This window comes from Anolis carolinensis, chromosome 1 (assembly GCF_035594765.1).
Source record: "Anolis carolinensis isolate JA03-04 chromosome 1, rAnoCar3.1.pri, whole genome shotgun sequence".
In the NCBI taxonomy this organism is placed as follows: domain Eukaryota; kingdom Metazoa; phylum Chordata; class Lepidosauria; order Squamata; family Dactyloidae; genus Anolis; species Anolis carolinensis.
The window spans coordinates 135168238-135194967 of NC_085841.1; the positions used below are offsets into that span (position 1 = coordinate 135168238).

General features: G+C 40.0%; 1 protein-coding gene across 4 annotated transcripts in view; it reads left to right on the forward strand.

Annotated features, from left to right (window-relative positions):
• Positions 1-26730, forward strand: part of arhgef10 (Rho guanine nucleotide exchange factor 10) — a 161113-nt gene that overhangs the window by 90211 nt on the left and 44172 nt on the right. For all 4 annotated transcript variants that reach the window (XM_062982811.1, XM_062982826.1, XM_062982821.1 and 1 more), the window contains 5 exons: positions 1315-1460; positions 4843-5015; positions 16888-17003; positions 21859-21986; positions 22780-22880. In XM_062982811.1, coding sequence (XP_062838881.1) covers positions 1315-1460; positions 4843-5015; positions 16888-17003; positions 21859-21986; positions 22780-22880 — 664 coding nt within the window. The remainder of the gene's footprint in view (positions 1-1314; positions 1461-4842; positions 5016-16887; positions 17004-21858; positions 21987-22779; positions 22881-26730) is intronic.

A 26730-nucleotide genomic window follows, 5' to 3' on the forward strand; every position in this document is an offset into this window, starting at 1 on the left:
TGCAGAGACTTGCAATGTTAATTTCGTCAACTACAACTCACAGAATACACTGTGGTGGAATCACGGGGGAAATGGTGGTAATCTGAGAGTTGTGGTCCCCAAAGGAACACCTTGGTTCCCATTCCTAGAAAGGAGCTTGTTAATGGTGATAAGTCATCTTCCAAAGATATTGAAGCCTGCGATAGTAAATCTGTGTACCCAGCAATGCTTAATATGATACTATTTAGCCTCTTGACTATCTCTCACATATTCTTTGTGCAACACGAAAAGATGCCCAACAAGGATATCGACTCTTAGTTATTGTCTCAAAATTTCAAAATTTAGAAATATCTCAGTACTTTGTATCTAGCATAGTTTGATTTTAGCAATATGGCACTTTTAAGTTATACTTTCTCTATTGGGAAAGGTTCAAATCACATTTTTCTGTTTGAAAGAATGGAGCTTAAGGATTAAATCTCAAATAGGATGGTTGTAAAGTTGCAGAACGTGCAGAAAGTAAGACCCTAATTTATCATGGAGAAGGTTTAGGACAAACAATCTTGGGTGATGGAAAGGCCTAAATGCAACATTAATTCTGCCTAGAATAAACTAATTAAACTTAATGGCATTTATATTAACTGTAACTAACAATCTCATTCACATCAATGGGCCCACCCTCAATATAGCTCATGTTTTTAGCATAGAGGGATCCCATGGGCCTATAGCTGTTGTCAGACTATAATTCCCATCAGTCTTAGCCAGAATAACCCATGACTTGCATCATAACAACATATGGGGGCAGCCATTTCTGTTTGACTGCAATTTCAAAATACAGTAGAGTCTCACTTATCCAACATAAACAGGCTGGCAGAACGTTGGATAAGCAAAAATGTTGGATAATAAGGAAGAATGAAGGAAAACCCTATTGAAGATTAAATTACATTATGATTTTACAAATTAAGCACCAAAACATGTTTTACAACAAATCAACAGAAAAAGCAGTTCAATACATGGTAAAATTATGTAGTAATTGCTGTATTTATGAATTTAGCATGAAAATTTCACAATGTATTGAAAAAATGACTACAAAAACACTGACTACTAAAAGGCAAACTGCGTTGGATAATACAGAATGTTAGATAAGCAAAGGTTGGATAAGTGAGACTACTGTAGTAACATGAGACTTTTAATAGGAAAAATACGACATCCTCATCAAACAGGAAACATTGACAAAGCATGATTCATATGATATTGATTCATGTATTTAAAGCAATGAAAGTGCAGGTGTAGGCATGTAATGAATAAACTAATATTTATGTATTTATTCATTTAAAGCTACTCAGCAGTGGAAACAGACATCTCATACGAAGTGATGACATGCTTGAAACTGTTTATAATGACAAAGGAGAAATTGTCAAAACCAAAGAACGACGACTGTTTATGTTAAATGATGTCCTAATGTGTGCTACTGTGAACATCCGGTAAGTTTCCAGTTATAAATGAAATAAGAAAAAGAAAAAGTGGCAGTACTCAGCGGAAAGCTTTATATTTATTAGTTATTCTACTGATAACTTGGAACATTGAACAGGGCTCTGGCATAGTATAAATACTTAATGCTTTTTATTCAGAAAATCACTTGTTCACCATCCGATATAACACATATCTCCTTTATGGACTGATGGAGGCCTCCCCTTGAATTCCAGGAGAGCAGCTGCCATTGGGACAGAAGCAGGAAATCTTAACTTTCTAGTTAGACCTCTCTCTTTGTGATTGTTTTGATTTCTTTTTTAAATGTCTGGAGTAGACTGTACCTTTTGTTCACTTCCATTAATATTGTAGCGACCCAAGGAACCCGGGAAATGCAACTTGGAAGTGCAGCTCTTGCGTAGATATCATATTTATATATGTAAGAAATTGTAAATACTTAGCTGCACGGCATAAACAGACACACAGATCTAATTTCACATGTAGATACTACTACTACTTGATTTCCGTGGGCAAATGGGTTTTAGCGTATTTGCTTAGCTTGACTCCTTCATTGAATGTCAAACTCGTCCTACCTGCATGCACAGTTGTACATTTTAAGGTCGCATTAAAGGAGATGAATTTTGTGCAGTATTGTTCCAGCTATAGGGTTAGGATGTCGCTCTCAAAGTCTTTCCTTAACAACTATACCAGTTTTCTCAGAGCACTGCTAAAAATATGTACTTTAGAGACTTATTTTCCTGATAAACACTCATCTTCATCCTCCACTGCAATCAGAATAGAAGCAGACAATGTGTACTTGTATATACGGAAACAAAAGAAAGGAAGCAAGAGGGAAAACATGAGCTCATTTCCCTCTCAGTACTTAAATTCAACCCAAATCATCACTGAGATAACTGCAAGTTGGTCCAGAATATTTGGAGAACTTGAGCAGAAATAAGAAATGTCACAGTATCTGGATTCTGTGGGTTTAAAGCTCAATATTGCAGTGGAACCTTCCTACGTAGTACTTTGTGTGCAGTTATGTGGGAGTGAGTCTACCCAGCTTTATTTTGGGAATCAGTTGCTAATAAGAATCTTGTGTAACCCATGGCAACTTCTAAGCAGATATCTTCATTTTCTAGACCAGAGATTCCCACACTATGTTCCATTGATCCCTGGAGTTCCACAACAGCATTGTAAGGGTTTTGTGAAAAATCTGAAAGCTCTGTTAAAAACATCTTTATTAAAAGTCTGTGCCAGAATATGAACATCTTATTAACATTCAGTGCATCTCTGTTTTAAAAACAAAATTTGAATCTGTGCCACTGAATGATTATTGAATAGGACTGATAGATGTATAACTGTCAATAGTTGGAAAGGCTGTCTGAGCAGCGCTCCCCTTCATGTCCACCTATCAGTGTGAATCAAGCTTTTTAACTTGTACTTACACAAAAAACAAATTTAGGCGTGAATTGGATGCTGCCCTGGCTATTGGATATAAAGCACAAATTCAAAAGTATTCCAAGGACACAAATGAAATTATTTCATTCATCACTTTAGGTGTGAATCCAATATTTTCCTTCACAAAAATAAATATACGTGGTTATATCCAATATTTTCTTGTATCAAAATAAAGGTTTGTGGTTATATGTCAAAGATTCCTTCTTTATTTCCAAACTTACCACATTATACAAAATACTCAGGGAGTAGGAATAGATGAAAGAATGAAAAATGTGGGTTCACAATAAAGTCTGAGAACTGTTGCTCTAGACATCTCCCTAACTCTCCATCCCCTTTTCCCCAGATTAAAACCATTACATGTCTGTAATTCAGGTGATTCTTGTGACTTTAGTCTTATTTGCTGCTTTCCGCCTTTATCTCTTTTATAGATTTTTCTTATCAGTCTCAAATTGTACGCTTTACCCTTTCAATTGGCACTTCTCTCTACATCGTGTTATTTTTTTAAATCTGGAAATACGTTGTATGCATACGTTATAATGTAAAAGCCTATAAAAACAAAGACAATCTGACCATGATCTCAGAATTGCTACACAAGGTGTTTCCTCAAATTGCTGCATCCTATGGGACAAGAAGGGAGAGGGAAAAGGAAGCTGCAAAGTTGATTTTTCCTTTTGAATGATAGCATGTTGTCCTTTAACTAGAGGAGGGGAAACATTTTTGGAAAGTTTTGATATCAGAGAAACAGCTTAAATTGTGAAACATCGGAAAGGTTTTAAAAAGAGAATAACATCTTGATTTACAGCTGTATGCAAAAGATACTTTAAGAATGAGTCATCTATACATCACATATGTTTATACATTGTGGAGACTGAGGTGACAGAGGAATGGAATCCCTTTTGGAATCCCCTCAGCCTTGCCACCAATATGTACAGAGGTGAGGCGTCTGACAGGAATGTGTGTCAGAGATGGAACCCTTTTGATCCCACACACACACACACACACAGATACCACCACTTAATAAAGATGTTTTATGAGAGATGATGTTAATTAATTATTTGTTTGATTATCTTCTTCTTCGCTGCCACCAATGGAGACGTCAGGCAGATGGTACTGGTTCTTATAAGCTTTCTCTATTTGTTCCACTTCAGGTGTTGATGTTACTTAACTTAATATGAGAGTATGACAGAGACTTGATTTGAATAAAATCAAAACAAGTTTATTGCAGGTACAGAGCTTGATGGTTTCAGATAACTTATTAAAGGCACTTCGCTTAATGGTTACAAACGGTTATGAGGTGGTTAAACTTTCAAAATACTTCTTTCTTTAAGTTACACTAAACCCTGATCCTACTGGATCCCCTGGGATTAATGTCCCCTAATCCACAGACTCTACAACTGACCCTAGACAAATCACCTAACTTGCCTAGTCTGGTCTATCCTAAATCTGACTCAAATCTCTCTATTTAAGTCAGCCTGATTCTCCACACAAGAATCAGATCCTTCCCTGTGATTAGAGAATCACCAACTGCTGGGTTTTAAAATATTCCCCCTTTTTCTTTCCAGGCGGCGGTTGGCTCCGCCCCTGTTGCTATGGTAAACTGCTCTAGCATTCTAAGATGGCTACCTTCCCCCATACATATAGTCAATTTAAATACTCACCATTTTAACTTAGCCAAACCTGGCTGTTTACACAAAATCAAATACACATATCATCTATAAACAAAATATAATTATACACTTCTTCACATACATCTACCGAGAACTAAATCTCAGCATGTTTAGTGGGGCTCGCTACTAACTAGGTCCATGTAGATTTGCAGTCTAAGGAAATGTAAGCAAAGGAATCATCTATGAACCTCAGATTATTTATCTGAATTTAAATTATTGATAAGATGGCTCCCATATAATTAAATACTTCATTGTGTCTTTATTTCAGTTCTTCACATGAAAGTAGCGGTGTTGTCTCAGGCCAAAGGTACTTGCTAAAGTGGAGTGTCCCCCTTGGGCATGTAGATGTTATAGAGTATGGAAGCAGTGAAAATCAAGATGAGAACTGCAGATTTTCTTCACAACATTCCTCTGAGAATATTGTTGTCAATGCCAAACCAAGTAAGTTTCAGACAACCATTCTCTATCCATTTCTTTCTCCTTGTACTTTGAAGTGCTTAATAAAACTTTTACATTATTAAGAGGCTTTTAACATGGCATGTATTAGGTCTGCCTATGTACAAATGGGTGGAGTGATCTATATATTAATGTAAAGAAGTCTTGATTTCCCACTTCTTAATATTCAGAAAGTGTGGCATTCTAGGCCGGATTTTATGTTATGAAATGTCTGTTGAGTGAAAAATATGAATGCTTTGTCTCCAGATTGGAAATAGCTGCTGTAGTTGGCTAGAAGTCCCCAAGAAGCAATTGTAAGATAACCTTTGAAGTCCACCTCAGGTTCACACCTTATAAGCATACTAGCTGTGCCTGGCCACGCATTGCTGTGGCGTTGTCTGGTGGTGTTGGTGAGAACTTGTTGAGGTAGTGGTAGTATTGAATGTCTGTTGTATGGTTGTCTTTATGTTTAGTATGCATTTGGTTGTTTGTGTACTGTGAAAGTGGTGAGGGTAGAGGGGGTCTATGTCCCTGTGTAGTATTGTATAGTATTTATACGTTGTCCATGTGTTGTGAATGCTTGGATTGTGTCCTGCTGCATAGTAGAATGGGTTGGGCTGGATGGCCCATAGGGGTCTCTCCAAACTCTTGGATTCTATGCTTCTATCATCATCATCATCATCATCATCATCATCATCATGTAGAGGCTGGATGGCCATCTGTCAGAAGTGCTTGGATTGTGTCCTCCTGCATGGTAGAAGGAAGTTGATCTGGATGATCCTTAGGGGTCACTCCAAACCTTAGGATTGTATGATGATGTTGTTGTTATTATTATTATTATTAGTAGTAGTAGTAGTATTGAGAGGCTAGCTGGCCATCTGTTGGGAATGCTTGGATTGTATCGTCCAATGGCAGAGTTGGGTTGGACTGGATGGTCTTTAGGGGTCTCTCCTAACTGTCCGATTCTATGATTCGATTTGTATTATTACTGTGCAGATCTTGGATGGCCATCTGTCAGGAGTGCTTGGTTTGTGTCGTCCTGCATGGTAGAAGGAAGTTGAACTGGATGATCCTTAGGGGTGTCTCCTAACCTTATGATTGTATGATATTCTTCTTCTTCTTCTTCTTCTTCTTCTTATTATTATTATTATTATTATTATTATTATTATTGAGAGGCTGGGTGGCCATCTGTTGGGCGTGCTTGGATTGTGTCCTCCATGGCAGAACTGGGTTGGACTGGATTACCACAGTAATTATTTCATATTACAGTAGAATCTCACTTATCCAACATTCGTTTATCCAGTGTTCTGGATTATCCAATGCAGTCTGCCTTTTAGTAGTCAATGTTTTTGTAGTCAATGTTTTAAATTCATTGTGATATTTTGGTGCTAAATTTGTAAATACAGTCATTACGACATAGCATTACTGAGCATTGAACTATTTTTCTGTCAAATTTGTTGTATAACATGATGTTTGGTGCTTAATTTGTATAATCATTACCTAATTTGATGTTTAATCGGCTTTTTCTGAATCCCTTCTTATTATCCAACATATTCACTTATCTAACGTTCTGCCGGCCTGTTTATGTTGGATAAGTGAGACTCTACTGTATATTTATAATATTATATTATCTGCTTAGAACTGGATTACGTGAGGCTCCTTTTACACAACTGAATAAAATGCACACTGAAGTGGATTATATGGTAGTGTGGACTCTAGATGATATAAGATTATAAATTGGTTATATAGCTGTGTGGAAGGGCCATCTAATCCAGTTAAAATCCAGTTTAAAATCCAGTTAAAATCAGATAATGTGTATAATGTGTAGGCAGTGTGGAAGAGGCCTGAGGCCTTACTGTGCCTGTCCCCTGGGCTGAGTAGATTGCTAGGAGACGAAGTGGGCAGAGTTTAGTCTTCTGGCAACAATTGGATAAAAACCAATTATTGCTCTCCCTCTAATTAGGACTTTATTTTTCTTTTCTTTTTGTTGTATGAACGTAGAGGCATGGATGAGGGGTTGTGTTGCCAAGTTTAGTGTTTCTGGGATGTGTAGTTTTGTTGTTTCGTCCTAGGCCGATTTTTTTTATCCTTATATATATAGTCTATTGCTGCAGGAAAACATTACAAAGAAATGAATATATTCTACATTAGATGATATCATCTTTAAGTGATAGTAGAAATGTCAAGGACAGAACGCCACAAGGTTCAAGATAACAGAGTTTATTGGATTACAGAACTCAAAAATGCCCGTAAAATACAAGGGCCAGGCAGTATTAGCCTTTAGGAGCAAAAAGGGACAAGGAAAAACGTTCAAAAGATAAACCGGATTAAACCGGAGTTTAATCCGGGTAAAAACAAACTGCTTGCTTCAGCCTGGGGATAAACAAAACAAAAGCCGAGGAACAAAAGATACAAAAGAATGCAACTAATTGGCAGCAGATTCCTCTCTGCTGCCAACACTGTGCTTAGAGTAACTTGCGTCGCTCCCACACACACAGCAGACAGGATTTCCAACACGAACAGATCAGCCAAGGGTTGTAGCAGTAGAGTAGACCCAGTTCCTTTCCGTAGATCAAAGCCAGAAGCAGACGTTTGTAGTTTCCAAGTCCAAGAAGGGGGAAGACAAGCCGTGGTCAGTTCAGTCCGAGTTTTCAAAGCAGGAGATGGCGTCCGTCAAGAAGACGACGGAAGGTCAAGCTAATAAGAGTAAGCACAGGTTTGCACAAACAAATGCCCACACAATTCCTCCCGCCGTCTGACCCTGAATTCCAAAACAACTTACGTATCAGCACACGAAAACACACCAGTCTTCAGGAAAGCGTCCCACACAGATCCCAAGCGTTCGTCCAGATTACCTTGCCCAACGCAATTTGCAATTGCTCCCAAGCCCCATTTTATGCCAGTTACAAATCCTCATCACTGTCAGCTGTCCTCCTTAACCCGGGCGTTTCCTCATCACTTTCCTCATCAGAGCTGGAACACCTCTGACTACGCCCCACAGCATCTCCAGCTGTGGATCCCGTCCCATCCCTCCAGCTAAACCATGGGTCTAATCCTGAAGGTCCCCATTCATCTTCTATCCCATCATGGCCAGTGGCACCCAATTCCTCCCTCACCCGAGTCCAATCCATCTCATCCTCCTCCGAGCTAACCAGCCCCTCCTCCATTCTCTCCGTAAACCCCTCAAAAGACTCTTCGTCAGATGGTGCTGCAAAAATGTCTCGCAGTCTTTTTCTTTCTCGCTCCTCGAGAGTATCTGACTCTCGAGAAGTCTTACGCCCACGTCTGTCAGTAACAGAGCCATGAGGCTCAATCATAACAAAAAAAGTTTGAACATATCCTCAAGAAACTCACCTGAATTCAAATGAGAGTTTTATTAATTTGTTGCTTCCTATAGTGATGGTCCATTGACTGTGAGGTTCAGGGCTCAGGAGCAACCACTGAGAAGGCTTTTTCCATGTTTCCACCAGATGTACCCATTTTGACTTATATGAGAAAATATTAGGCCTTCATTTGCAGAGTCCATAAAAGAACAAAGACTGTGTCTACAATGTCTGGGGTCAGTTCATAGCACAAATGTCCTGTTGGACTGTCACCCCACCTCACCTTTCATATCACAATCATTGCTCCCAACTGGTCACAAAGCTCAATGAGAGATTCTGCCCATTATGGGTACCTTGTGCTGACATCAGTAGAGGTGTCCCCATGACCAGGAGGATCCCTCCTCTTTCTCCCTGCTAACTCCGTCATTTCTGCTGATGTCACAAAGTTCCCATGATGTCCAGCAGCTCATACAGAGTTTTGAAGCCAGCTGGGAGTGGTGACAACAGCGACACAGGCATGACCCATTATTCTTTGCTTGTGCTGCTGAGCACAGAAAAGGGTTATGATGGCAGCAGATCAGTCTAAATCAAACCCAGTTCAACTCCCCACATTGCCCAAAGCTGCAGTATACAGTTTAAAGCACCCCCTGAAGCAGACAAACCCAGGTGAACCCTCAAATACTCACTGGAAGTGGAGAAAAGTTGTGAAGGATTCAACTCAGGACAAGTTCAGGTTGTAATGTATAGACTGGCCCTACAACTCACTTGAAAAGCAAATATTCTGCAGACTAAGGGAGAGTTACATTACAATTCCCAGAATCTCCAGCCATAATTGGTTGGGCATTGTGGGACGATGGATTTTAACATAAACAATTTGAGATTTTTAGATCACATAATATACAGATGCTATCAGTACATAAGCTATCTGTTAAGGTTTTAAAATTATACATACAATTCCTGTTAGATAACCACCAGAAACCTAATGTGCAGTTTCAATGAAGATTTCTATAGAGGATCCTCATAGCTTCATGCTGAATCATCCCTATGGCTGAGAGGATTGTTACTTTTTATGGTTCAGCAGCTTTTAAAGAAATTGATTTCACACTTAGAGCTCAGTTGGAGCTGGCTTAATTTCCAATAGAAACGACTAGAGTTTGATAAAAATATCATGATAACGATCTGCATTCCAGTGATGAACAAGAAGAACTACTGTGATGAAATTGGCTTGTTTTTACATCTTAAATGTAATCTCTGAGAAACATTAATACTGTTTTAACTAGCTGTGAACATGATCTAATCTTTTAAATCCTCTTAACCTTAAAAGAGAATGAAGTGAAAATCAGTTCTTAAGTCTGTCTTTCCTTTTTAGACAAATAGACTTGTTTTCTTTTTCTGTTTTTGCCTTCATTTTTGGCATGGAAATGCAAACTCTAACTGTTGGGTTGATCGCTCACATTCATTGCTCTCAGTTATTTAAACCTTGGACTTCTAAGGTCACTTATAGCATTGACACAGATGTTGTGGTGAAGATTAAATGTGGTTGGGTTTTCCGCTGGGGTTATATGTGTTGGATTACTTCATGCTACAGAGAAAACAGTCAACTGAGAAATGCTTAAAGAGACATCACATGATGACAGCTTTTCCTTTTATCGAACAGCAGCTCTGCTGTACTTTAGCATGATAAAGGATTAAGTAGTTTTGTTTCACTTTGCTCCTTAATGCACCCCACATGACCTGCTTAAAGCACCAAGGATTTTGCTACTAAACACACAGCTGCTTCTTTCCCGACCTTGGAAAAGGCATACAGAATTTCTTTTCCTTCTGTTTTGCATGGATAACGATTCAAGGTAGTTAATGGGCTGTCTAAAAATGAAAGAAATAAAATAAATACTTGTTCAAGCAGTTCCCAGAGTCCAAGGTGCTTTGTGAGACCCCCCTGTGCTGAGCTGTTGAATTTGCTGAGCGAAAGGTTGGTGGTTTGAATCCGGGGAACAGCGTGAGCTCCCGCTGTTAGTCCCAGCTTTTGCCAACCTAGTAGTTCAAAAACATGCAAATGTGAATAGATCACTAGGTACCACTTTGGTGGGAAGGTAACGGCGCTTCATGCATTCATGCCGGCCACATGACCTTGGAGGCGTCTATGGACAACGCCGGCTCTTCAGCTTAGAAATGGAGATGAGCACCAACCCCCAGAGTCGGACGCGACTAGACTTAATGTCAGGAGAAAACCTTTACCTTTACCAGCTAAGGTGCTTTGCAGTATAACAATACAGGGTTATCTTAGAGCTGCATCTCATTTCATAGCTCTGTAGTACGTGACAGTCTAAGCTAATTTAGGAGGTAGATTTTCCCACCAGATACTCAACCTGCTTACAACTCATTATCAGTTATTGCACTTTATCACTGTTCTTCACCCTCTATGGTACAGTAGAGTCTCACTTATCCAACATAAACAGGTCGACAGAACGTTGAATAAGCGAAGATGTTGGATAATAAGGAGGGATTAAGGAAAAGCCTATTAAACATCAAATTATGTTATGATTTTACAAATTAAGCACCAAAAACATAATGTTTTACAACAAATCAACAGAAAAAGCAGTTCAAAACATGGTAACATTATGTCGTAATTTCTGTATTTATGAATTCAACACCAAAACATCGCAATACATAGAAAACATTGACTACAAAAACTTTGGCTACTAACAAATTGACTACAAATAAAGATAGAATTGCATAAAATGAACTTACAGTAGCAACATTGTCGGAAATTAAATCCATAAAAAGTTCAATCCTTGCTGTCTAGATTTATGTAGTTATAATGTTTTTAATTGATTGTTCTGTGTTTTAACTTGTGTTGGTGGGCTTGTCCCCATGTGGGCGTGTCCCAAGTCCCTTTGGGGAGATGGAGGCGGGATACAAAAATAAAGATATTATTATTATTATTTCCTGTCCCCAACAAAAGATTTCTTCTTGATGATCATGGCAAATACTCTATTCCCATATGCATATCGCTCCAATTGCATCAAGGCCTTGTGTATCTGCATTTTCCTGACAGGAGTAATTTTCATGTGCATGAAACTCCTTTTGATAATATGCGGAATATCAAGTCTTTCAACCTAGCCATTTTAGCACAAGTACAATTTTTGCTCCTGGAAAAAATGTTTTGTCCTAAAAGTGTTCATTACAACTGAACAGAATACAGCTAATGAATTAATGGAAGTTGTATATTTTTATGATTCAGTGGTTCTAATCTAGCTGGAGATGACACTTGCATTTAGGTCATTGCTGTTGTACTTTTCTCAATTCCGAGAGTTTTGAAGAATGTGCTACTTGGGAAGATTCGATTAGTGGAAAGATCATGCTTGAGAAGCAGAGAAGCAGCTTTAATTCCTTGATCACTGTACTGATTTAGGTGAAATTGAAGTAAATAGGATTTGAGGCTATAGATCAAACTTTGAAACTCAATTTTTTGCATAAAATTACCCAGGCGTAGGTAATAAACTGTAAATCGGGTCTTAATTCTCTCATTTGAAATATGTCATCTACCTATTCATGTTTCTTTGGGTCACAATTGAGGCTTGTTGCAAAATACATTTTGAAATGGAAGTATTTATCATGGTAAATCCATGTTAAATACTTCATAAAACTTCATTTTATCTCATCCTCCTCCAAGACAGTTTATTTGTTCAAGTGTTGTTGTGGGAGTGGGTGGAGGAGGGAACATTTCAGGGGTAGCTATGGAAACACCAACAGTCCTGGGGCTAACCATAGTGAAAGACAAATGCAATACTATTGTTGAGGATGATGCAGATGTAAAGAGGTCCACTTACATAACAAAATGTTCAGAAAGTTTGTAGAGCAGTGGGTGCTAAAAATAAACCTCGTTTGCTTTATGGCTGGCTTTGACATTAATAATGAATTTTTACAGCTTTGGAGTAAGAGATCTACATCTAAATCACTGCTGGAGCTTTTCCCTCTCATCTAAGCCTCATTACATTATATTTTAGGCAAGTGTGGGCTGTTTCTTATAATACATTATTATTATATTTTATATTTGCAGTTTCTCAAGTTGCTCCTATATGTGTGTGTATGTGTGTGTATGTATGTGTATGTGTGTGTTTGAATAGAGCTCCTTAGACCCTCCAGTTATGTCCTCGCTTAGCTCTTATCCACCCTTGCCCACTAGGTATTGAAATACTTGGCACATTTAGCACTTTATAGTTAGCCACTCCGTTAAATCCTGCCCACTGTATGCGGATTTATTGAGTCCTGTTATTAGGTTTTTAAATGTTCGGTTATGTGTTGTATGATTATTTGTTCTATGCACCTCTGTTTATGTTTACAATTGTTTTAATTGCTGTATGTTTTAACTGACTGTATGTTTCCTGATATGCTGGAAACAGCTCTGTGTCCCCTGAGGAGATAGGGCGGTATATAAATAAGGTTATTATTATTATTATTACCATGTATACATTATTATACATTCTGTGGTGGTGCAGTGGGTTAAACCCTTGTGCTGGCTGGACTGCTGACCTTAAGGTTGGGTTGCTGACCTGAAGGTTCCAATCTGCGAGACAGGGTGAGCTCCTGTCTGTCAGCTCTAGTTTGTGGGGACATGAGAGAAGCCTCCCAGAAGGATGATAACACATACGGGCATCCCCTGGGTAACATCTCTGTAGACGACCAATTCTCTCACACCAGAAGCGACGTACAGTATGTTCTCAAGTTGCTTTTGACATGATAAAAAAAAAATTATACAGTTTACTAGCTGTGCCCGGCCACGCATTGCTGTGGCAAAGTGGTGGTGGTATTGGTTAAAAAATTTTGTGGAATTTTTATTTGATATTATTTGTATTTTTAATTAATTTTATTGTAACTTATCTTTTTTATTTATTATGTTTTATTATTTTCTTGTATTATTTTTAGTTATTTTCTGTTATTGTATTTTATTGTATTAATTTTTTTAGTGTTTTTAATTATTTTTAGTGTTTTTTATTATTTTTTATTGTATTATTTGTATTTATTTTATTTTTTATTCTTTTATTATTATTTGTGTTTTTATTATTTTATTTTATTATTTGTATATATTATATTTTATTATTTAATTATATTATTTTTATTTATGTTTTTAATTGTATTATTTTATTTTGGTTTTTTTATTGTTTTTTGTATTTATTTTATTATTTTTGTTTCTCTTTGTATTGGGTTGCTCTGAGTTCTGTGGTCTGTCTGGTCATGTTCCAGATGTATTCTCTCCTGATGTTTCGCCTGCGTGTTTGGCAGGCATCCTCAGAGGTTGTGAAATGTGTTGTAACGAAAGGAAGTGGGGTTTATATATCTGTGGAATGACCAGGGTGGAAGAAAGAACTGTTGTCTGCTTTAGGCAAGTGTGAATGTTGGAACTGGCACTGAATAGCCTTGTAGCTTCAAAGCCTGGATGGTTCCTGCCTGCCTGGAATGAACAAAATGTGGCTCCCAGTATTAAAAAAAAATCTGTGAAATCAGGGCAGTAAAGTAAAGAACAGCACTGAGCAATCAGGGAATTCCAGACATGATGTACTGAGGGCCAGCTAACATCAACCAACAAAGGATTCCTCTCCGAAGCAGGAAGTAGGTAGGCCTTGAAGGTGCAAGGGCTTTCAATGGCAATCAAGGTGGCCAAGAGGAACATTCACAGTCGCCTCAGACAGATCAGAGTTGTGCCATCCTGGATATCATTGCTGAGATAGAAATAAACATCCCACTTGTCTGTTTTCAAACAGATCTCATAATCTCTGAGGATGACTGGCATAGACATGGATGGCAGTTTGGCAGGAGATAGGGTCGTGAGGGAATGTGATGTTTAATAGGCTTTTCCTGAATCCGTTCTTATTATCCAACATATTCAGTTAACCAATGTTCTGGACCAAGTGGGCGGAGGTTAGCCTTCTAACTGTCAGCAGTTGGCTAAAAACAATTATTCCTCTCCCTCTAATTAGGACTTTATTTTTCTTTTCTTTTTGTTGTCGGAACCTAGGGGCAAGGATGGTGGATTGTGCTGCCAAATTTCTAGGTTCTGGGGCTTGTACTTTTATTGTTTAGTGGGAGGGGAGGACACCATTACTCATTTATATATATAGATATCTGCTGCATCATCTTCCCATACATAGTTATTCTTGGATATATAGCAAGAATTGCTGTGGATATAAAATGAAGTTTCATATTTTTATATCGTTTAACATCCATGTTCTTGGCAGTCCTGAATTTGTGTGCTTTTCAGTATGTGGCAGATGGCTCAGTGGGTGGAATGAAGACGTACCTCCTTGTCCTCACAAGAACCCTAGCTGCCTTGATACCATCTTTTGCAGTATTATTGAAAATTGGCATCACATTTCATTTTTTGTTTCATCTCAATAATAATTCAAGTTATCAGGAAAATCTTCTGTTCTTGTTACATCTATTGCATTTTACGTGTTAACACTAATTGTCAGATTTATTAACAGGAGATTGCAGCCAGATCTTGACAGAAATTCAGTTTATGATCACTTAATTTCAGCAATATGGTCCTTAAGCATTGCTCCTTTTCTTTGAGGTATCAAAGCTTTGATTTCCAAGCTGTTTATATTAGTGATTTGAGGCTAACAGATGCATCAAGTTGATAAAATTAATTGATAGCTTTGACAGCTTTTCTGGCTATTACATTAATTGGTCTAAATCTGAATCTATGTTTGATGGGGTTATTGCCAACTAGCATCCAGACGCTATTAGATCTTCATCCATATTGGTTCCTTGGGATATTAATCAGATGATTAAACTGAACTTTTCTGCATGCTTGTGGTAATAGCTCTGGATTTGGATAGGTGGACATCACACAAGTTAAGGATTTGTAACAAGGTTAATATACATAGGATGACTATTTTCCCACAGATACAATATGTTTTCAAGGGATTTGTTCATGTATCCTTCAGGCTTACTTTCAGACAATACTGTTTTAGGAGAATTTTACCACCCCATTTTTTCATTTGGAAGGAATGCCACAATCATTTTCAGAAGGTGGGTTAATTTTCCCAGTCTTGCATAGGTGTCATAAGGCATCTCTTTTGACTCATAAAAATAAATGACAAGTATTCCCTAATTCAAATACTCCTCTTTTGGGCAGTTTTGGAACCAACATAGAACCTCATTTAGTAGGCTGCCTTTGCATTTGTTTACAAAAGAGGAAAGGAATGGAGCCTCTTGCCATTTCTGCTGCCAGTATGGCTTGTCATGCCATATTTAGGAGCACAGAGCCTCTGTAAAATTGAAACACCACAAATAAAAACACCCGGGAGAACACCTGTCTATAAATATTTAAGATCTCCTGCATCAGGGGAACTAGGGTTACTCTAGAGGTAGTTATGCTTTTCTCTAAGATTAACTTCTGGTGGACATTGACCATCAAGTTGCATTGGAGGATCTAAAGATCACTAGAAAACTTTTAAAATTAAATCCATAAATAATCAAATTCATAAATGTCAAACCCGCAAATGTGGAGGGCCAACTGTATATCCAGTGCTTTTATCATGTATTTGTTACTTTCTGTTATTTTTCCACATTAAACAAATATACTAGAAAAACCAGAAGAATAGTCAAATGTTCCTTCAAAATGACCTTACCACCAATGTTTTAGAAAGAAAAAGTATTTTGTCTTTCTTATAGTGGGAAAACTAATGCAATTCAATTTTTTTTGCTACTTTGAAAAAATTACAACTTCATGCACTCTTTGCCATTCAGAGCAGTGTTAGGGACGCTGTTATGTAAAATTACTTCCGAGGTGATACTCTGTGCTGAAAAACAGGGCCACAGTTGTTCCATTCACTGCACCCTGGTGATTTGGGGTAATGTTTCAGGATTTTTATGGCTTTTTGAAAAGAGTATTCTCTCCTTCATTGACTAATCAAGTGTTATTTATTTTGCATTGAATAAGGAAAACTAATACTGAAGGAAGCTTTTCCTTTCCAGTTTTCTTCCTCTAAAGCTTTACATTAAGTCTGTCCCTATTCCTGTGTCATGAGCTCCATCTAGTTCTCACTATACTGAGGGCCCTTCCACACAGCCATATAACCAAGAATGTCAAGGCAGAAAATCTCACAATACCTGCTTTGAACTGGGTTATCTGAGGTCACACTGCCATATATTCCAGTTCAAAGTAGATATTGTGGGATTTTTTGTCTTGACATTCTTGGTTATATGGCTGTGTGGAAGGGCCCTTAGAAGCCAATTGAGAAACCTCAGTCTTGTTTCTGTTGCTGCCAAATAAAGATGGGAGGATAGGAAATTGAGTGAATTTTGCAGCACTCCTTCAAACCTGAGGTTTATATTTTGTGAATTTGAATGAGCAAAATTCTTCCTATGATTTTAAAGATTGGATGTTGTCATTTCTTTGGCCACAAAGCTGTGTTGAATGAATTAATGAATAAATAAATGAATGATAAATGAATATTTTACTTTGTTTAATGACCAGCATTAATACAAACAGAGGCTGTGTTCATCTAGATGGCATATGTATATAAATGCATACATTTTATGCTTTTCAGATAAGCTTTATATGGGACCAGGACAACTTTATCATGATTTGCAGAATCTTTTGCACGATTTGAATGTAGTTGGCCAAATCAGTCAACTGATAGGGAGTCTTAAAGGAAACTACCAGGTAAGAAATAATAGGTCTGCCACCAGGCATTTTGAATATCCTTGTGGCTTGAAGTAGTCTTTCATACAAGTATGTATTCAAGCAAGCACGCATGATCTGTTCAGACCTTAATTGGTTTATTGTTAAATGTTTAACTTCAGAGTTGTAAGTAGATTATCGATGCCTTGCTGATCTTGTTTTTCTCTACTGCCTTCATGTTTGAGTTACAGTGCAATAATAACAGGACCTTCCCATTAGCTGCTAATTTGATACGGAAATGCTTAGAATGGCATGGGAAGAAAATACGATCATAGAATTAGCATGTGTTGGTGGTAATTTTTTTTTAAGACAGAACACTCTGTTGCCTGGCCTCCATTTATGACTTAATCAACCACAAGAATGTCTGGCAGTGTTCAAGCAGTGCTTAAAATTTAAGCATTAATTAAGACTTTTGTTCAGCGCTGCTTGCTGTATGTGTGTGTGTCCTTTTTGGGTACAATGCACACATGATGACAACATGGAAAAATGCCACCCAGTGTAGACAGGATATGGCCTAATTCCATCTGTTGTGAAGGTTGTAGTTAAAGTGCTGAAGAAAGTTATGCAGGAAGAATACTGAATCCTTTCCCCACTACCCGCAGGCCCTTTTCTCTTTTGCCTTTCAGAATTATATCTTGGGAGAAAAATGGACTACAGCAAAATAGAGTTAAAACTAAGGTTCACATTCCTACTCACATATCCTGAGGCATTTAAAATTCTTTGTTGCCCCCTTTAGAATAGAACTGTATAGACTATCACCCTTACTTTAGGCTTTGTTTACATAGGTAGAAAAAGGAAGAACAAGAAGGCGATAGGGCCTCTGCTAGGAGAAGATGGGGTCATGCTGACAGGAGATAGGGAAAAGGCAGAAGTACTTAATTCCTTCTTTGCCTCAGTCTTCTCACAATTTTTTTTTCGTGTCAGGAGCAACTTGAGTTGCTTCTGGAGTGAGAGAATTGGCCGTCTGCAAGGACGTTGCCCAGGGGACGCCCAGATGTTTTGATGTTATTACCATCCTTATGGGAGGCTTCTCTCATGTCCCCGCATGGAGCTGGAGCTGATAGAGGGAGCTCATCCGCACTCTCCCCAGGTGGGATTCGAACCTGGCAGCTTTCAGGTCAGCAACCCAACCTTCAAGTCACTTAGTCCACTGCGCCATCTGGGGGCTCCACTCACAAAAAAATAAAGCTGCCCTCATCCTCAGCAACATGGAGTGGACAAAGGATTAGGGGAAATCCAACCCCAAATAGGGAAATAAGTCATCCAGGAATACCTGGATTCTAAACGAATTAAAGTCCCCAGGGCCAGATCAACTACATCCAAGAGTATTGAAGGAACTAGCGGAAGTTATTTCAGAACCACTGGTAATCATCTTTGAGAGTACTTGGAGAACAGGAGAAGTCCCAGCAGATTGGAGGAGGGCAAAGGTGGTCCCTATCTTCAAGAAGGGAAAAAAGGACGACCCAAGCAATTACTGTCCGGTCAACCTCATGTCGATACCAGGCAAGATTCTGGAAAAGATCGTTAAAGAAGTGGTGTGCAAACGCTTAGAAACTAATATGGTCATTGCTAATAGTCAACATGGATTTATCAAAAACAAGTCATGCCAGACAAATTTGATCTCTTTTTTCAATAGAGTTAAAAGCTGGGTAGATGCAGGGAATGCCATGGATGTAACGCATCTGGATTTCAGTAAGGCATTTGACAAGGTTTCCCATGACCTTCTAGCAAACTAGTCAAATGTGGGCTAGGCAAAACTATGGTCAAGTGGATCTGTAGTTGGTTAAGTGAACAAAGCCAAAGGGTGCTCACCAGTGCTTCTTTTTCATCCTGGAAAGAAGTGATGGGTGGAGTGCCATAAGCAGGGTTTCGTCCTGGGCCCAGTTCTGTTCAACATCTTTATTAATGACTTAGATGAAGGGCTAGAAGGCATTATCATCAAGTTTACAGATGACACCAAACTGGGAGGGATAGCCAATACACCAGAAGACAGGAGCAGAATTCAAAACGATCTTAACAGATTAGAGAGATGGGCCAAAACTAATAAAATAAAGTTGAACAGGGACAAATGCATGTTACTTCACTTAGGCAGAAAAACTGAAATGCAAATATACAGAATGCTACCGCTCTATTTTGCCTTGGTCAGACCACACCTGGAATACTGTGTCCAGTTCTGGGCACCACAATTGAAAGGAGATGTTGACAAGCTGGAAAGTGTCCAGAGGAGGGCGACAAATGATCAAGGGTCTGGAGAACAAGCCCTAAGAGGAGCGGCTGAAAGAGCTGGGCATGTTTAGCCTGCAGAAGAGAAGGTTGAAAGGAAGCATGATAACCACATATAAATATGTGAGGGGAAATCAGAGGGAGGAGGGCGCAAGCTTGTTTTCTGCTAGACCTGGAGACTAGGACGCAGAACAATGGCTTCAAACTTCAGGAAAGGAGATTCCACCTGAACATTAGGAAGAACTTCCTCACTGTGAGAGCTGTTCAGCATTGGAACTCTGCCTCAGGCTGTCATGGAGACTCCTTCTTTGGAGGCTTTTAAGCAGAGGCTGGATGACCATCTGTCATGGATGCTTTGAATGCGATTTTCCTGCTTCTTGGCAGGGAGTTGGATTGGATGGCCCATGAGGTCTCTTCAAACTCTATGATGTTAAATTAATACATTTATGAGAGCCTGTGTAATATAGCAATTTAAGTGTTAGGCTAGGATGCTAGGAGACCAGGGTCAATTCTCTGTGGAAACCCATTATATGGGTTTTGGAAAACTCACACTCTCTGAGCCTCAGAGGAGGTCAATGGCCAATCCCCTCTGAAGAAAACCACATGATAGGGTTGCCATAAGTTAAAAACAACTTACAAATTACAACAAAAAATTAATTAATTAGTACATAAGTTGATTAATAAAACATGTGAATCTTTGGAATGCTTACTGGAAAATATTAAAGAAAGGTTATTTTTTTCATTTGTTTATTCCATTTATATCCCACCTTTCCCTCAAAATGGGATACAGAATGGCTGACAATCACTATGTAACATGATTTTTGTTTCTCGGTTATAAATGTTATTTCCTAATTGCTTCTATCATAAAAACATGGGGAAAGGTGATTAAACAGCAAAAACGTTGTTGCAGCACATTTTGCTATAGTTTTTCAGTGGATATCTCGTAGAGTCTCAACAATTCAACATTTGTGGCAGCCACAAAAACAAAGTTTCTACTTTTAAAGTAAGTACCACACAATCAAATAGAAAATAAGACTTTCAAACCAGGAACAGAACATTTTTCAAATTTTGTTACATAGTGTAATTTAAAAGAAAAGCTTAACTGAAATTCTTAGTTAAACCATAATTCTGTTCAAAGGTTCATTAAAATGTAGTTGTAAAAATATAAGTTCAGGACTTTGCTAAAGGGTTTTTTTTAACAACTGACTTATATTTTGAACTACATTTCCATGGGAATCAATTAAAAATATTGATATACTTATAGTTAAGACATGGGACTGTATGACCTTGACAGTTGTATACATATCTATTTTCGGAGATCCTGGAATAGCTGCTGTTCTCGTTGTTGACAGAAAATGATTGAAATTTCATTAAGGTATCATTAGGTATAGATGTGTGCTTTAAAGGACTTTTGATGCTTGCATTTAAGAAAAATTTGAAGCCCTATTGGAGTTCAAGGTTCTGGGCTTTCCATGAACCAAAGTAAATCTATTCTAAACTTGTCTTACAATGCAACCCACAGAGTATTTGGATTTAAACTGCAGTGCAATGTAAATCTAAATCTCATAGAGTTTATGCCAGTCAGTGTATTTGGAACTGTTGCATTTAATAAGAGTCTTGATATGTCTCTTTTTAAATAATTTCCATCAAGTAGAAATTATTTGATTGGAGGATCCTTCATTACTCCATTGTCTCTTTTTCAAGAAACCTTTTCTGAAACACCATAAGGCACACATAGTCCCATTTTCAGGGAATGACTGGAATCCTATTTGTGGCATACATATTCATAGGTTCGAAGGAGCTAATATCTACTTCCTTTACAACATACCATTTGCTTGTGCAAAGGAATCTCAAATATTGGGGGCACCACCGACAGGTAAAGTCGGGATAATGGAAGTGCTGGGCTCAGTTGGAAACGTGGCCTGGGGAGATTGTTGGTTTCAGTATGATCAGTAGTGAGAGGGGATAAAATTTTAATGTACATTTTACCTTTATTCAGGAAGCTTGGACTCATGGACTTTGAGTTATGTTAAAATTTAACATTAGATTGGCTGTTTTAGAAGGAGAAAGAGATGGTAAAGAAGGAGGGTCTCAGTTTTTGTTTCTGCTGCTCTTCCTTTCTCTTTGCCTCTATCATCTCCTCATCTGGAAGCAAAACTGCCAACTCTGCACTGTTGGTTTGTGAGGGAGAAACTTGGCTACGCTGCTCTTCCTTTTTCTTTTCCTCTGGGTCGCCTCTGTCGTCTTCAGTGGGAGAAACCACCAACTCCCCGCTGTTGATTACCCTCCCCTATGAGAAAGAAATGTAGTTTCACCATGAAGTTGTTGTGAGGTATCCATAGCAAAGCAATGTTTCTCCTTCGCAAATGAGACTTTTCGGCCCAAAGAGGGTTAGTCTATTTAATTTCTGCCAAGTTGTACAGGCCTGCTCTAGAGTCATAGTCCAGCATTCAAATCACTACACCTTACTCTCTTCCTCTTAAATACTCTTGCTATAATAAGTGGAATGTGTCCCAAGCTGGCACCCATGATGGTGAATCTTTGATGAAACTGGAAATATACATCAAAAGCAATGTAAAGTCCTTTGTTGTTGTTTTTTTCTCTTTTCTTTTAGAATTTAAATCAGTCAGTGGCACATGATTGGACCTCAGGCTTACAAAAACTTATCTTGAGAAAAGAGGATGAAATCAGAGCAGCAGACCGCTGTAGAATTCAACTTCAGCTTCCTGGAAAGCAGGACAAGTAAGCACCAATCTAGCAACACACTTAAGGCTAATGCTGCAAGAAAGCAAAACCAAGAGTAGATTTTGCTGCCACCCCTCTTGCAGCTCTTGAACCAGATTTCTACCACCAAGGCAGGGGATGGTTGAGGTTTCTTTGAAAGTGAACCCATGGGAGGGATGGGAACACACCTTTCTTTCTTATTCTGATAATGAATATGAATTTACTACCAAGGCTTTCTGTTTGCTCTGAGAGATATTGGAAAGCATATTTGGTTTTATATCCTTAGAGGCAGTTGCACTTTCATTCCTCCTTTATCTTTCAGACTTGATAGATGCCTCCACCTGGTGTCAAATAATTCTGCTTTTCAGTTTTAAATTATTTTTCATCTCAATACTAATTATTATTATTATTATTATTATTATTATTATTATTATTATTATTATTTTATTCTTATATCCCACCTCCATCTCCCCGTGGGGACTCGGGGCGGCTTACAGATGTAAAACAAAAGTACAATAACATCAGGAACCGAACAACGCAAATGAAAATTTTAAAAGACATAAATAAAATTACAAACATTAATAAAACACAGGTTAAAATACAGCAAAAGAATCATAAAAATGGACTGGGCAAAAGTGCACTAAGTAAGACTTGTAAAGAAGGTGGAAGTTAAAGTGCTATGAGATCATGGGGGAGAATACTAAGAACATAGGCTGTTGCATGTGGTTTACAATAATTCATTTTGTGCTCTGCTTGTGACCCAGAAGACCCTTCATGTTTCCCTGAATTGACTTTGTTTTATTTCAAATAGATCAGGCCGACCTACTTTCTTTACAGCAGTATTCAATACATTTACTCCTGCCATCAAACAATCTTGGATCAAAAATTTACAAATGGCTAAGCTTGCTCTGGGTAAGGTTTTCTTTTAATACATTTAAAGCATCTGTATGTCAAAAGAACCGTGATCTTTGCCTTGTGATTCATTTTGAATGTAATTTTTTATTAGAATTGTGATGTTTGCCTTTGGAACTGGATATACAGGTTGAGTTTCTCTTGTTCAAAAATCCAAAATGCTCCAAAACCCAAAACCTTTTCCTGCAATTCATGTCTTCTTTTAGGGAAAAGGGGCTAGTCACAAGGGAAAGAGGGAAAGAAAAGAGGAAGAATGGGAGGAGGACTCGATTTAACAAGACTTCTCTAGCTCTTCTATTACAATTCTGTGATATGCTCTTGGCTCTAGTTTAATCAAAGTACAATAGAGTTCCGCTTATCTGACTTCTGTTTATCCGACACACCATATTATCCAACGCCCACCCTCGCTCGCTCACTCTTTCACTCACTCACCGGGCTGGGTCCTGGTTCTGCCCTTGCTACCGGGACCAGCCTGGTGAGTGGGCCAGTAAGCAAGGAAGGGCGGGTGGGCAGCAAAGGAGGAAGATAAGGGAGGCCGCCACCAAGAACAAGGGAAGCATGCTGCCTTCTTCGAGCCCTGACGCCAACTCCCACGAGCTCTCCCTCCCTCCGCCTCCCGGCCTGCCTGCGCCACAGACCATGGTACCCAGCAAGGAGAATCAGCTGGTCCCCAAAGTGTTGAGCGGGCGGGCCCAAGACCCAAGATCACCGGAGGCGAAAGGGACAGGCTCTCGAGGGCGAGGGGCACCTTTGGTCAGGGGGGAAGGAAGAAGGTCTTGGCCGGGTAGGCGCACTCTAGCCCTCCCTCCCTTGGGGGCTGCACTGCCCCCACCGCTTGTCCTCCACCTCCTCTCCCTCAATAGCCAGGCTGCCAAGGGAGAAGAGGAGGAGGAGGAGGATCGCCGGGAGAAGCGGCAGTGGAAGCCTGGAAGCCTCTCTTGGAAGCTGCACTGCTCCCACCGCTTGTTCTCTTCCTCCTCCCCCTCTCCCTCGATAGCCAGCCTGCCGAGGGAGAGGACGAGAAGGAGGATGAGGAGGAGCCTCATCCCCAGCAACAGGGGAAAAGGCTCCTTCTTCTGCCACCCTCCCTATTATCCATCAGTTTCACTTATCTGACATTCTGCCTGCCAGTTTAAGTCAGATAAGCGAGACTCTACTGTATAGGGTTCATTATTATCCATCGCTTCAGATCTTGAAACATATCTATCCTTCTCAGATACAGTGTTTACTGTATTCCAAAATCCCCCCCAAAAATTCCAAATCCAAAAAACTTCTGATCCCAACTTTACAGATAAGAAAGTCTCTACCTGTATACATCAATGTAGTGATGAGTATTATTCTTTTTCTACTCTGTGTTTGAACCTTGCTGTTTAACGTAATGTGTCCTGTTGTCTTATCTTAAATCAGTCTCAGTTTAGTCATTTTGGCTTCTGGGGAGAGTTCAGACTTTCTTTGCTCTCAGAGCTATTTAAGTGTCCTTATGGCCATTCAAGATATCCGTAAAACAGTTCTCCAGCCCCACATTTCAAAGGAGATGATGTGATGTCTCATGGGCCTTGTAGTCCCGTTCCTAGTGCTATTGTGGCAGACGAGGAGGAAAACATGGGATTTCCACCGGTTCAGCTTGAATCGGAGCCTCGCCACCTGGAGGATGTTTGCCCTCAGGAAGTTAACCAAACAAGCCTTGGGCAGAATTCTCCCCCGTTTTCCCGAAAGGACAATTATAATAGAGATAGAGGAGTCAGGGAGGCTAATCGCCGGAGTCTCAGAATCGCTGCCAAACAACTAGCTGATTAGGTCTGCTTCCCTTGGGAAAGTCTAAGGAGTCATGCATCTGGACAGAGTTGGGTTTCGCTTCTTGTTCTCCAGGGAAAGTGTTCTGTTGGCGGGAAAACAAGACCCTATATAGGGGTTTTGCCGCAAGGGGAACCTTGCGGAGTCAATTGATCAGCTTGAGAGAGAGACCGTGTGTGGACTTCGTATTCCTTGTTCCCTGCTTCCCGGATCTAGTTTCAAGTCTTGCCTTGTCTCACGTTTTGCCACGGACCTTGCTTCATGTTGCCACGTTTCAAGTCTTTGATCCAGCCAAGAATCAAGCTTATGTTCTAGCCTTGTTGTCAAGTTTCAATGGACTATAAGACTTTGTCATCTCCCCACACTATTGCTTGGCAAGGTGTGTGTTTCGGTTAATGGATTATAACTTTGAACTCTAATATCTTATATTGGACAATATTTTCCTGGACTATATTTGGCCTTTCCTGAAAGGTCTGCTTCTGAACTATATTCTTCACTTGTTTTTATTGACTTTATATATTTCTTTAATAAAGATATTAGATAGAATCTGGTCTCTGCGCATAGTTATTGGTGCTCTGCAGCCTGGGTCCTGACAGTTTGACTCCGCCACCCTAAGCACCAATTAACCTAAGGCCAGAATGTCTACAGGGACCGGGGCGGAAGCCCAACCACCCAGCTACACCATTTCCCAGGAAGAATTCGACAGGATCCGAGATACACTCCGTACGCAGGAGGGAGAAATACGGGGCTTGAAGGAACGCGGTGCCCGTCTCCCTGCCCTAGCGCTTCCAACCAAGTTTTCTGGAGAAGCCTCCAAGGTTCATGTTTTCCGTCGCCAGTGCCAGGCGTACTTAGAAGCCCGCCAAGCCGAATTTCCCCACGAAGATGTCAAAGTGGCGTGGATCTACAGTCTCCTAGATGGGCCTGCGGCCAATTGGGCGACGGCGCTGTTTGATGCGGGTTCCACGCACCTAAGCTCCGCGCAAAGTTTCATGAACCACCTTAGAAAGACCTGGGGGATCGAAGACAACGAGGAGGCGGCCGGCCATAAACTCCGGCGACTCTTCCAAGGGGACAGGCCGTTGTCCCGGTACATAGCCGAGTTCCGGGTGCTGGCTCAGAACACCAGTTGGAACGATATAGCCCTCAGAGGACAGTTTCGTGAGGGCCTTAACTTCGAGATGCAGGAAGAAATCTCTAAGGTGGATCCTCCAGAGACTCTTGAAAGACTCATCAACCATTGTTTACGAGCCGAAGTCCTGCTTGCCAACAAAAAACAGTGGCTCCGAGGCCAGAGTGGAAGAGCCGGGGTAAAACCCCCCGCTTCTGCCAGTATTCAGCCACGTCCAGTATGGAGATCCCCACCATCAGCCCCAAGCCCCATGGGATGCGAGGAGGAGCCGATGCAGTTAGGCAATGTGCGCCCCAGACTAGATGTTGCCGAAAAGGCCCGCCGCCAACGTTTGAATCTGTGTTGGTACTGCGGGAATGGGGGCCACTTCGCCAGAGAATGTCCAGCCAAAAGAAAACCCACCGCCCGCCTGGCGGCGGCGTCCTCCGCGGAGCCGGAGGCGGCCGCGGCGGCTGGAGCCAAGCCGGCGGGGGAAGCCAACGACCGGGCGTAGAGAGGCTCGACAACCCGGTCAAAAACCCCACTCAAGAGCCGCAAACTGGGGTCCTATTTCTCCTGGTGGTTACGCTGTGGTCGGTGAAAAAGGGACCCGTCATGATTCATGCCATGATAGACTCAGGGGCAACAAACAATTTCATCGATAGAGAGTATGCCGACTCTCTGGGATTACAATATCACGACTTCAAGAATGCCCGGGTGGTGCAGGCCATAGATGGCCGTCCCCTAAAGACAGGTCCAGTAAGCCAATGGACCGAACCCACCAGGATGTGGATAAGGGAACACATGGAAGAAATTTCCTTCTTCGTTACCGAGGTTCCCCACTTCCCTGTGATTTTGGGGATTCCATGGCTGACACTCCACGACCCAAACATCTCCTGGACCAACAGAGAACTACAGTTTGCCTCAAGTTATTGCCAAAACCAT